Source organism: Adelges cooleyi, unplaced genomic scaffold (assembly GCF_023614345.1).
Source record: "Adelges cooleyi isolate 19-005CV unplaced genomic scaffold, UGA_ACOO_1.1 ACOO_flye_CR_arks_rails_tigmint_CR_PRNA_7, whole genome shotgun sequence".
Lineage (NCBI taxonomy): Eukaryota > Metazoa > Arthropoda > Insecta > Hemiptera > Adelgidae > Adelges > Adelges cooleyi.
The window spans coordinates 172,430-184,598 of NW_026096404.1; the positions used below are offsets into that span (position 1 = coordinate 172,430).

Below are 12,169 nucleotides of genomic sequence, written 5' to 3' on the forward strand. Positions count from 1 at the left end.
TAAAGTGTTCTCGACAAGAGGGCAAGTATTAGATATTTATTGACCGTTTTGAAACCATTGTTTTATTTTGTTTATCGATTAAAGTCTAGTTGATGCCTCCAAGTCTTCAATAGCATAGAATTGGAATTGTGTACGCAATGCTTAACTTGAGAATCGGTAAATAGTTTTACATTTATTTATAATTCAGCTGTTCTCTTAACTCCTTCTCATTTGTTACTCCAATTCTGATATTTAAGTTTATTCCTATGTCCTTATAATTATAATAAATAGTTCAAATTTGCAGTTTTTTATTATATTATTTAGTTGATATGAATTTAAAAATAATCCCGAGTTGAATGTTTAGACAGTAGATTAATATGTTAAGACTATTTGTTTATTGTATATTTTAACATATAATATAATTGTGATCGGACTTAGGTCCGTATGAAATATAAAATAATATTTAACGTTACTTTTTAACATTTTTCATTTAAGTATAATATTATTGAAATTGACTCGGTTGTTCAGTATAATATCAAGAGTGATTTATTGGTCTTTAGGTATAAAACGTTTGTTTTAATTCGTTAAAAAATAAATTCAATGGCAAATTTTTGTATACCTATATGTATAACATGAGATGAACTCTATCAGTCGGTTTCACCAACTATTATTAAAATATACATTATTAACATAATGTTAGTTAATAATTCATATAAATTTAACATCTGGTTAAATTAAGTAAGTTTCATCATAACATTATTATTATTAAATTTTATTTGTTAAGTTAACAAAATGTTACTTGGGTTACCAAAGCGGTTACATTGATTCCAACGTTTTCATTGGTTATCACGAATTGTGGTAACTGATAAGTGATAATATTATAATTTTATATTTAAATCTCAGTTAATAATGTATAATTCGATCTATGGCACTTTAACATGCCAATTAACCCGATTTTCACTAACTTATTGTTAAATATAATTAGCAATAAGTTAAATACATATCAAATGTTGGTGAAATCGGCTGAGTAAGTATTAGTCTCGTACCTTGTACTATTATTAATACTTATATAGGTATTCGTGTCATCTTGTTTAAGTATCACATAAAATCAACTCAATCTTGTCGAACCTAAGTAAAGAATACATTCATATCAGTTTTATTTAATTGTACAAACTAACAATTTGCTGCTGGAATTATTACTAACATATGTATTTAGCCATCATAAAATCGTCACAAACGGCAAATAAGAGTTAATCAACGTCCATGCTAACTGCATGAACAAATTACTTGAAATTTCAGACAGATAACCAGCGTGGGTTGTTAACACTTAATAAAAAGGAATTGCGACATTTGACTCAGAGATATTGAGCTGATTTAGTTACCTTATGTTTTAAACGCATAGTTTCATAATTATTTATATTATTTTATAACTTTGTTTTTTAGTAATAATTGTATTTTTGATTGCTTTGGTCTCTTCTTTATAGGCGAGTACTTATTTTATATAATAATCTTGATGTTAGTTTTGTTCGTTTGTTATCTTTCCAAGTCCACTATAATCAAAAACTTCCCAAATTTGCATTGGTTCATAACATTAATAAAACATTGTTACATATTTTGTTTAGTGTTTATGTTTATTTTTTATACAAAGTGCTTGACCTTTGATTTTGGATCAGTCAATGAATAATAAATAATAACATTATGTTAAATATTTTTTATTCGATTTTATAATAAGTAACTATTTTTTTTTTTGTTTAATTGTTTATTTTTGTAATAAACTTTTTCAAAAAGTAGAAATGTAATACATATTAGTACTAACCACTAAAGACAAGTCCGACACATTAGAAATGCTTTGCCCATTCGTTATCATTTTCGAATATTATTGCACAACGATAATGAAACGTTGTTACATATTTTGTTTAGTGTTTATGTATATTTTTCATACAAAGTGCTCGGCGGTAGAAAATTCTAGAACGTGTGTAATGATAATATATTATTACAACGATGACGACAAAATACGTCACCGTATTAATTAATAATTATTTTTTTTTTTGCACTAACATAGTAGTTGCATAATCTCCCACGCCAGCCCGTATAGGGGAAAAGCGTCGAGGGCGCCTACACTGCGGCAGGGCCGAACGGGGAGCGCTAGAGGTGCGCGGCGCGGCCGCCCGCGACAGCATCCGCCGCGCGTGAAAACAGCGGCGCCGGTGGGCGTTCGATTTTCCACTAAAATATATAAGCGAGGTCGGCGGTCCGGCAGACGGCAGTGTACAATCAGTACTCGACGCGAACAACACGTGCACAGACGGTCTAAGTAGAAATTATATTTAAAAAACAAATTCAATACTTTTCATTCGGTCGATTTTCGAACAGTTTTTTTTTTTAAAAAAAAAAAACACCTATTTTATCCTCAACCGCCGCCGCCGCCGCCGCTTTCGACGTTCGTCCGGTTTCGAAGTCTTTGACAATCTTTTCGTCCGGTTTTCATAATTGTCGTTGCGTTTTCGATATTTCTCACACGCATAAATGGCGCACAACAGTGGAGTGAAAAGAGACATCCCCATCAAGTTGGGCAACTTCAGCGTGATCGACTCAGAGTTCAGCAACATCCGCGAAAAGTTCGACGCGGAAATGCGCAAGATGGAAGACGAGATGACCAAATTCCGTTCCGAGCTCATGAACAGAGAGTCAAACTTCTTCAAGACAACGTCCAAGTCAGTACAGTATACAGTTATTATTATGGTTACACTTGACAACAACAATAATCTACAGGCCGATCAATCCGCCGTCGCAGGGTCCCCACAAGGGGGAGGGGTCAGTTAGGGTCCCGGGAAAAAACCTAATATATATGTATACAATATTTCATCATTTAAATCCATCATGTTCATGGCCAGTTTTTGGTTTAAAGTAAGCTACTTTCTTCTATAAATGAACGAAATATGAAATTATTCAGTCAAGAGCTAAGTAGTAAATTAGGAAATCATCTTTTGGCTTGCCAGAGGTCTTCGATCGGCCAACAATGACTCACAATTCCCTTTTGCACTTTGATCAATTGAAAACAAACTTGCATCGAAAATTAACTTACATGAGTGTGTCAATAAAAATGTGTTTTAAACAATATATATTAGGGTAACTAAAATAACTGATGTTTTATAGAGGTGTATAACAGCAAAACAAGCTGTGTAACCAATATTTTAGGTACCTTTTGAAAATTAAAAAATTAAATGTTAGAATTTATATTAAAGTTATTATAAATACATCATTAATTTTACAGTACCGTACTTGAAAAATTCATGTGGGGGCCATGATCCGATGTAACTGATACTCATAACATTTATTTGTATCTCAAGATTGATCACCCTGTATGCGATAAACGATATCCATCCCCAAACGTTGGCATAAAGCTCACTTCTTTTTTTTTTTTTTGACACAGTATTAGTTAATATACAAACATACATTTAAAAGTACAATCATAATATTTCAAATAAACGCACAACAATAATTTCCAACGTTGCAATATTGAGCCCTTCAAAAGCAAAGTGGTAGAAGTCAAATTACAAAATCCATATTTACACTCGTTAAATGCACAAATGACCTAAACTCTAGTTTTGAAATCCAAGTTCAAAGACTTGTGTCTACTTACTTCCACGTTATACTGACATACACCACTTTGCTTAGGAAACACGATACTTTTTATAATTAATGTAATGCAGATGTTACAAGTGAATTTATTTTTCTAATATTTATGTTTTTTTTTTTTTTTTGTATAATCTTTTTCCGAATTGTAAAAAAAAGGACGTCGCACGTGGAAGAAAAGTCCTTGTAAGTACTCAAAAGAATAATTTTTTTTTTTCACAATTGGCATGTCGATTTTGTACATCGTTCGCCGACACGCGGGCACCGGCGATTAGCGTCTGCATCATATAGAATAATATTAATTTAGATACATTACTTTTTTAGTGTGTATTGCACGCCGGGCTATGAGTACCTATTTATCATTATACTACCTGTACAATGCACATATTATTATTATTCATTAACATCATCGCCGTCGTATAAAATATTGTGTATTTATTTTGAATAGGCTGTTGTAAATAATGTGCTGCGAGGACCTTAGATATTTGAGATATTGTTTTTTTTTGTACAAATATTGTATTTCTTAAGTCAACCGTTTCGACTAACGGACTTGTCTTGAACGAGTCGCGACCTCCAATATAGCTGATGTATCAATTTTGGAACTCTGAAGATATTTTTCGGTACAACAACAGCATAATAATGATGTTATTTTCAAACGATTCGAATTACATATTATTTTATTAAGATTCGACCGGCTGACCGTTTTGTGATGGCACTCTCGGTGGCCGGTGGTGAATCATCATCACATCATCTGTTGACATTGATTTTTTAGCGTTCTGCGTGGTTACGGGGCAAACAATGGGAGGTCGTGATGGGAATAACACGAACGTCATTATTGTTATACTACTATTGCAACGGGCAATAGCATAGGCAGGCAATAATTATCCGACAGATGCGCATAATCATTATTGTCGTCATCTTGACTCGACTTGAAGGCGGATAGGAACCGTACAAGCGCACGCTGACCGCTAACGTGACCCCTTTGTGCCGGCTATGGCGCCTTCTTAATGATTTTCCAAGTGTTGGCCGAGAAAACGAGCTTTGGTCTATTCCGCCGGCTGCATATTTATCGAATTTTCCACTTGGTACCCACTTGGGAACAACAGCTATGGTGCATGAAATACTGCATGTTAGCACAGTATATCCATTAGCGTGATGTAGTAAAAAAACAATCGTTAAGTATGCGTTTTTTTTTTTTTTTTTGGAATGTAGGTACACAAACTCTTTGTAAATGCGGCAACCGATAACATCATTTTGATAAAAAAAAAAAAAAAAAATACATTTATAATTATTACAAACGTTGATTCCACTCGCCGTAACGGTATGTGGGTCGTTTATTGCAAAAGCGGCGTATAACTGCAAATGTTTAAAATAATAAATAGATAAAAACCGAATGAAAACTACACAAATATATAAACCCTCAGCCATATGGTTATTTTAAATCAGTCAAATGTCAGCTGTAGCGCACAAAAAGCGTCTGCTAATATCTAAAGTTCGCCCGGACACCTTTTCGTGACATTTTAACACTAAACCTAAGCTGCTGCAAATTGGTAAAAATAATACACCAAAATGTCAATTTTTTTTTTTTGTATCGACGGTTTTCGTTTTGTTGTGTATTTTTTTTTTTTATTAATATCAACATTTTTTACCGTCGTGTTTCAATTTCACTGGTTTAAAACTTATAAGCGTATCACACGGGACTAGTTCATGTTCATAATACCTTATATGGATGCCACAAGAAACGGCTGTTGTAATTTATCAAATAACCGAACGCGTTTAGTTTATTAGATACACCATTTTTCACTGCCCTAATAACAAAAATGCCTAGCACGCAATTTCGGTCCTTTTTTTTCAGACAAGCAGCAAGCTATATCTATAGCTATGTTATTCGTAATTAATTATTTTTTTAATTCGTAATCTCATTAGGTTTTGGGTGAACGGTACAATCTAAATAGTTAGGCCGCACGACCTTCCTTTGATCGCCAAAACTGTAAATAAACAATAATAAAAAAGAATATATTTTCACGTGGGCTCTTTTAAATTATTAACCAGAAGTGGCCGGTGTCGTCCCACGGCTGTTGCATGAGAAACGTTGAACATATGTGTTTAATATGATTCGAATAATCATCACAAACAAAGAGCCTACTAAAGTCTAAAATCCATTGTAAATGTACGGGTTGTATGGTCGTCGACTACTTAGTGTAAGATTCCGGTGCACGACGTTGATTAATCGTCCAGGAACATCTTCAGGCTTTTCACGGGTCACATTATACCTATACTATTGTCTATTCACTGCTGGGCTTAGCGCACTCTTGTATTGTGTTATTATAATGTACTATATTTTGACCGTGCAATGAATGAGAAAACATTGAAAGTATTGAAAAGAAAAAACACTGGGAAAACGCTATCGTTTGTGTATGTCTATACTGTAATAATTATCATTATGTTTTTAGCACGCTATTTTCACGGTGTAAATACAACCATATTTTTATTCGGTTAGAGCATGTGTTTCATATATATATATATATATTTAGATGGTATTTGTTTTACCGACCAGACCAGACCAGACCACATAATATAAATAATAATTGTTAAATTTTTTTTTTTATAGCTCTCAAAACACCATCACTTCTAACCACAGCGACTTGCCGTCCAGTCGGCTGACCAGCGCCGCTGCCCCCAGCGGTTGGGTCGATAGCATCAACTCGCCTTTGATCCAGGAAGACGGTGACAGCAAATGCTTGAAGCTCAGGTTCGATGTCAGCCAATACGAACCCGAAGAAATCGTCGTCAAGACGGTCGACAACAAACTCCTGGTGAGCGAGAAACAGCTTTTCTTAGACCAGACTTTATATGCGTTACAGTATCTTTTATCACAGAAAAAAACAAAAGCATTCGGCCGTAGGTTATTAAATGATAACAAGTTATCACCGTTGGTTTTGACGGTCCCGCTCTATCCCGCCCATCGCGGTCCTTTTTGATTTTACCAAGTTATAACCAAGTTATACCAGTTGAAGAATAACATGACAGCTTACCCAAAACAAATGGAAATCTTAGACTTTATCAAAAAAAAAAAAAAACGGTCAGACATATTTACCTAACCTAACCTAACCAAACCTAACCAAACCTAACCTAACCAAACCTAACCTAACCTAACCTAACCAAACCTAACCTACCAGCACTGTCCGTTTGTCGGTCGTTTTCAAGATGTTTTCTTTTCTGTTTATTCCGCGCTTTTACCGTGGCAAACGATAGGGAACTCGATATACCAGATACCCGGTAACCGGTTGCTCGATTTCCGGTATTAGTTTTTTTTTATTGAGAATATTATAGGATCGGTTCTAATCCGGCGCGGCGCATATGGCCGACAAGAATCGGGTCGACCCTCAAAGCCGGAAACTTGTTTTTTTATTTTATATTTATACACATAATAATATGTAAGTGACGTTTATGTGTACACTAAATAATAATAATACTGCTGTGTGTAACGTTGGGCGGTACACACGCATAAACGATGAGGTGTTCGCACACAATACCGAATTAATTGTCCTCTCCTCCCACTGTTATCCGGGAAACGGCACGGTCGATCTGCAAAGACCTTCACACGTTTAACGGTATGCACACACGACTAATGAGACCTTGACGGAGTTGTTATTTTCGACAAACGAATTATTATTTAAAAAAGTCAATTATAGACTGTCCAGTTCAAGTCTGCAACAAATATTTATAGATTTTATTGACAATTCAGTATCACAATAAGGTACTCTTGTTTCACTTTTGAATTGGACACGATAAACAAACATATTCAGCCGGTTTCACCGACATTTGTTAAGAATTTAACTTATCGTCAATTATATTTAACAACTAGTTAGTGAAAATTGGATTTCATCGAGATTTGTTAGCCTTAACACATTGTTAAAACGGTTGTTAAATTAATCACCTGAACTCGGCTTGTTAAGAAGTTAATTGTCATGTTAAAATGCCATAGATCGTATTATACATTACTAATTGAGATTTAAATAATACTATCACTTATCAGTTATCAGTTATCACAAACTGAGTAACCAATGAGAACGTTGGAATCAAGGTAACCGCTTTGGTAACCTAACAAACATTTTACTAACATCTTAACTTTAACTGGTAGTCAATATAATATAATATATTTTCAACGGTTAAAATATTTCACATTAAACAGATAAAAGTACCTTACTAAGTGATATAAGAAATAAAATACTTGTAATAAAAAAGACGGAGGACAATTTGCGTTTTTCTAAAATATCAACCAGAGAAAAGTTAAAAAGATTTTAAAAAATGTACTTGATCATTCAACATAATATTATTGACCTTTATGTATATTGTAGATAATGTAAAACGCATATGAGGCTCCCTTGTCCTTATCTTTTTTTACTGTAGGTGTTTTAAAACTACTTTAAAGAAGGATACCAGGAAATCCATCGCTGATTTGTGTGAACATTTTTAGGTGAAAAAAATATTTTAAAATATCGCTGTCGAGGTGACATCACAGTTAAAATTAAGATTTTGCAAAAAATTGCCTACACCTAACTTCTTAAGACCCCTCTTTAGGAGTTTGGTATCAAGTCGCCAGTTAACCAGAGCGGTCCTGTGTCCTAGGATGTAGGATATAGTTTGTTGAGTGGTGCCTTCGTTTGAATATCCGGATGTTTTTTTCGTGCCATTGGTATATATTTTTTTATTACAATTTTTTATTTAGGTGTAAATACCCGCATGTCTTAAACCGCGGCCCACGCCTCACCCGAGACCTTGCAGTGTGCACCGCCCGTATTTAAACTCCATAAATGGTCAGGTCGAGCCTTCGGACCGCTTCGTCGATACCGTGCGCAAGTGTATCGCGTTTCTTCTTAGTGCTCTCTGCTCGGGTATTAATAAATAATAATACAAGGCATTTCGATCTCCGAATATTATTATCTAACCGTAGTATATAGTGTAACGCATTCTACCGGTTGCCTCTCGTAAGCGGGTCAAGAGTTAAACGCATGCCCAATTAAAGACTTGTCGAGGAGTACCACCGGGGATAATATCACTGTATTTCATTGCTTATCGTCCGAATTGTTTGGTTATTTATTTTTTACATTTGTGGCCGCACTCAAATCCGGTGTCGCAATTTATCGACTTGGAACCTTGGCGAATGAGTACAGCTGATATTGGGTTTACCCTTTAAGCGCAGTCTAGATAAAACCAGACGGTGCACTTTGTCATTTACACAATGAATGAAACCCTCCTAAAAGTTTTGGCACGACCACATTCTAGAAACGAAATCATTGTACAAAACATTTTACTATAAAATAATCAGACGGTTTCACCAACTAGTGTATTAAATACACTCTTAACATAATGTTAGTAAACGATTCATTTAAATTTAACATCCGGTTAAATTAAGTAAGTTTCACCATAACATTATTTGTTAAGTTAACGAAATGTTAGTTAGGTTACCAAAGCGGTTACCTTGATTCCAACGTTCTCATTGGTTATCACGGAATGTGGTAACTGATAAGTGATAATATTATAATTTTGTATTTAAATCTCAATTAATAATGTATGATTCGATCTATGACACTTAAACATACCAAATAACTTTTTAATAAGCTGATTTCGGCTGATTAACTTAACAATCGTTTTAACAACGTGTTAAGGCTAACAAATATCGATTAACCCCGATTTTCACTAACTGATTGTTAAATATAATTAACAATAAGTTAAATCCTTAACAAATGTTGGTGAAACAGTGCACATTGTCATTTACTGATAACTTGATCCCTCCTGATGTCAGTGTGATCACATATGGGGAATGCGATTATTGTACAAAATCGTTTTACTATAATATGTTATTAAATTATTTTTATAATATATCGGTGATAACGATACTTTAGCTTGGATGCTTAGTTGTGCACAAATTACAAATGGCGCATTTGTTGTTTTGAATTTTCCACCCTTTATCACCGACCCAACGAATAGCTTCCCCAAACTATCAGGTCTCAGGGCCTAACCTAACTAGCTGTTTACCATAAGATTACACGATAGGAAATAACATACTAGAAAACGCACGGCAAATGACGTGAGTCGTGCCGTGCTTTGCATACAGAACAATAATAATATGCTGTTGAGTTGATTATGTTTAATACGCCATAATGTATGCACTACGCTCTAGTAATTTATTCTTGAAATCACTGAACCGATTTTAGTCTGGGAAAAATATACAAAGGAGCCAACAATATTTTTACATTGCCGCCGGCAACGACTAACCTAACCTATACCTCCTACCGGTTAGATCATAAAACTAGATAGTGCACTCTAAGAAAATTGGAAAAAAATTAAACTTACTTGTTATCAGTATTTCTTATCAGTTAACGTTACTATTGTAAATAGCGTGTCAAATTTACACTAAATCTGGCCCTACTGAATTAAGTATAAACCAATCAAAAATCACCATCAATCTGTGGTTAGAGTAAAAAGAAAATCTCAAGTTCTCAGTTTTTGTGTTAAAACTAAAAAAAACGATTCGATGTTAAACCGATTGGTTTTCAAATGTATTCGTCTTTGTCCATAGACTGCAAGGTAACCGGCACACTAGTCTGTCCAAATATGGCTAAACAACGGCATGTCTAATGCCATTACCGTGTGTGATGGCGTCTACTTAGGAGACCACCCAAAATACATCATGTTATTATCATAGATTAAATAAAACCAGAGATAGTACACATAGTAAAATAATACATTTTCTTTTAACGGTTTTCGATTGGTTTAAACTTAATACTGCATTAAGTTTAAACCAACATGACCACATAAAAAATACAAAAAAGTCTTCACGGTACTCTAAATGATAAAATAGGTTTCCAATCCTTATCATAAAATATTGTTGTTCTTATCAAGATATTGTTATCACTGATATGTTATCACCACAGATTAAATAAAACCAGACAGTGCACTTCATAGTGAAATAATATATTTTCTAATAACAGTTTCCGATTGGTTTAAATTGAACGCATTAAGGCAAAATCGTACAGCTAAAAATAATGTACACTCTATTTAAAATGATAACGTTAACTGATAAGAAATACTCATAACAATTGGTTGATTAACGAAGATGGACGGTGATAACAGAGTGAACTATCTGGTTTCATTTAATTTGTGTTATTATATTGTCTTATCATTGGCATTATTTGTCACTTGCTTTGCTTTATTAACGGTTTTTGTTGATTTTCCATACAGGTACACGCCAAACACGAGGAGAAAACCGATTCGAAATCCGTGTACAGGGAGTACAACCGCGAGTTCTTGCTTCCCAAGGGTACCAACCCAGAAGCCATCAAGTCCATGTTGAGCAAAGACGGCATTTTGACAGTGGAGGCGCCTTTGCCCGCTCTCGGCGGACCCGACAAATTGATTCCAATCTCGCACCATTAAGCTGGTTTTGTTTTTTTTTTTTGTTTGTTTTTCCCCTTTTTACCACCTAGTGAACAAAACATCTTAGAAAGCATCAAAATCCATTTTTTTTTTTCAACCTAATTCTATTTATTAATAATTCTTTTTTAATTTTTAATTACAAAAAAAATCATATTGTTTATATATTGTATTACTCTACTTTTGTCTTTTCCCGTTATTAATATATTACTTTTTTTTTCTTTCTTTTATATATAATTTATTTACTTTAATGGTATATTAAAAAAAAAATAAAAAATACTCTTACTCGCGGCTTAATATTTATTTAATAGTATTATATTCAGTGTCATTACGCCTCGAGCTTTAAATCATATAGTATTATAAAGGTATATATTAAGAGCTACGGTATACACATTTCAAGCTGAAAAGTAATTTACACTAGTTCCTACCGGTATACATGTATTGAAAACGCGTTAAAGATTATATATTCTAATATATTATATTTTAGTACATAACGGAAATATATTTTTGCAAAAGAAAACCGCACAGCACAGCTGCTGTCTACATAATAATATTGTATTGTTAAATTGTCATTAACTATTATAAACATAAAAAAATATCTGCATTTTTCACACACTTTGTGTTTTTTTTTTCTCTATCCGTTTGTCCAAAAATGCCAGACTTGGGTGCTATGTGTCTAAAATTATCTCCAAATGCCCGAGGAACATATTTAGAACCCGGGCCATAGTGGCGAGAGTATTTTTTTGGACTCTGTTCAACTTCCAAACTGGATAGCAACTATGAAACGCTTCATTCGAGTGCACAAAACACTGAAAATAGACTGTTCCACGACAGCCTATATTCTGCACGACCGACACATTCTTAAAGGTTTTATTTTATTTTCCTTAAAAAATTCAGGTCATTCCTGCGATGCCAACCGAATGACGCAACAAGTAAGTTTATCGACGGAACGCCCTTCAAGACAATGGGGAAAAAAAATGGCTTTATTCCCATCTCTTAATGAGTTTGTACATTAGGTCTGAGGTGTAAGTGCCACCGTGCCACAAAAAATAATAAAATTGATTACAAAAATAAAAATAATTTTATATTCATGGCGTTTCAGTTGATGCGGTAA

At 34.0% G+C, this 12,169-nt stretch overlaps 1 protein-coding gene across 2 annotated transcripts; it reads left to right on the forward strand.

Annotated features, from left to right (window-relative positions):
• The first annotated feature begins 2,221 nt into the window (after positions 1-2,221).
• LOC126845167 (alpha-crystallin B chain) lies at positions 2,222-11,668 on the forward strand. Of its 2 annotated transcripts, XM_050583753.1 has the most exons (4): positions 2,222-2,693; positions 3,775-3,801; positions 6,227-6,431; positions 10,864-11,668. In XM_050583753.1, exons 1-4 carry the CDS (start codon positions 2,506-2,508, stop codon positions 11,056-11,058), a joined length of 615 nt encoding a protein of 204 aa, XP_050439710.1. In that variant the 5' UTR covers positions 2,222-2,505; the 3' UTR covers positions 11,059-11,668. The 2 variants fall into 2 exon arrangements, with proteins under 2 accessions (XP_050439710.1, XP_050439711.1); XM_050583754.1 differs by lacking the exon at positions 3,775-3,801 and having other exon boundaries at positions 2,224-2,693.
• The last annotated feature ends 501 nt before the right edge of the window (positions 11,669-12,169 follow it).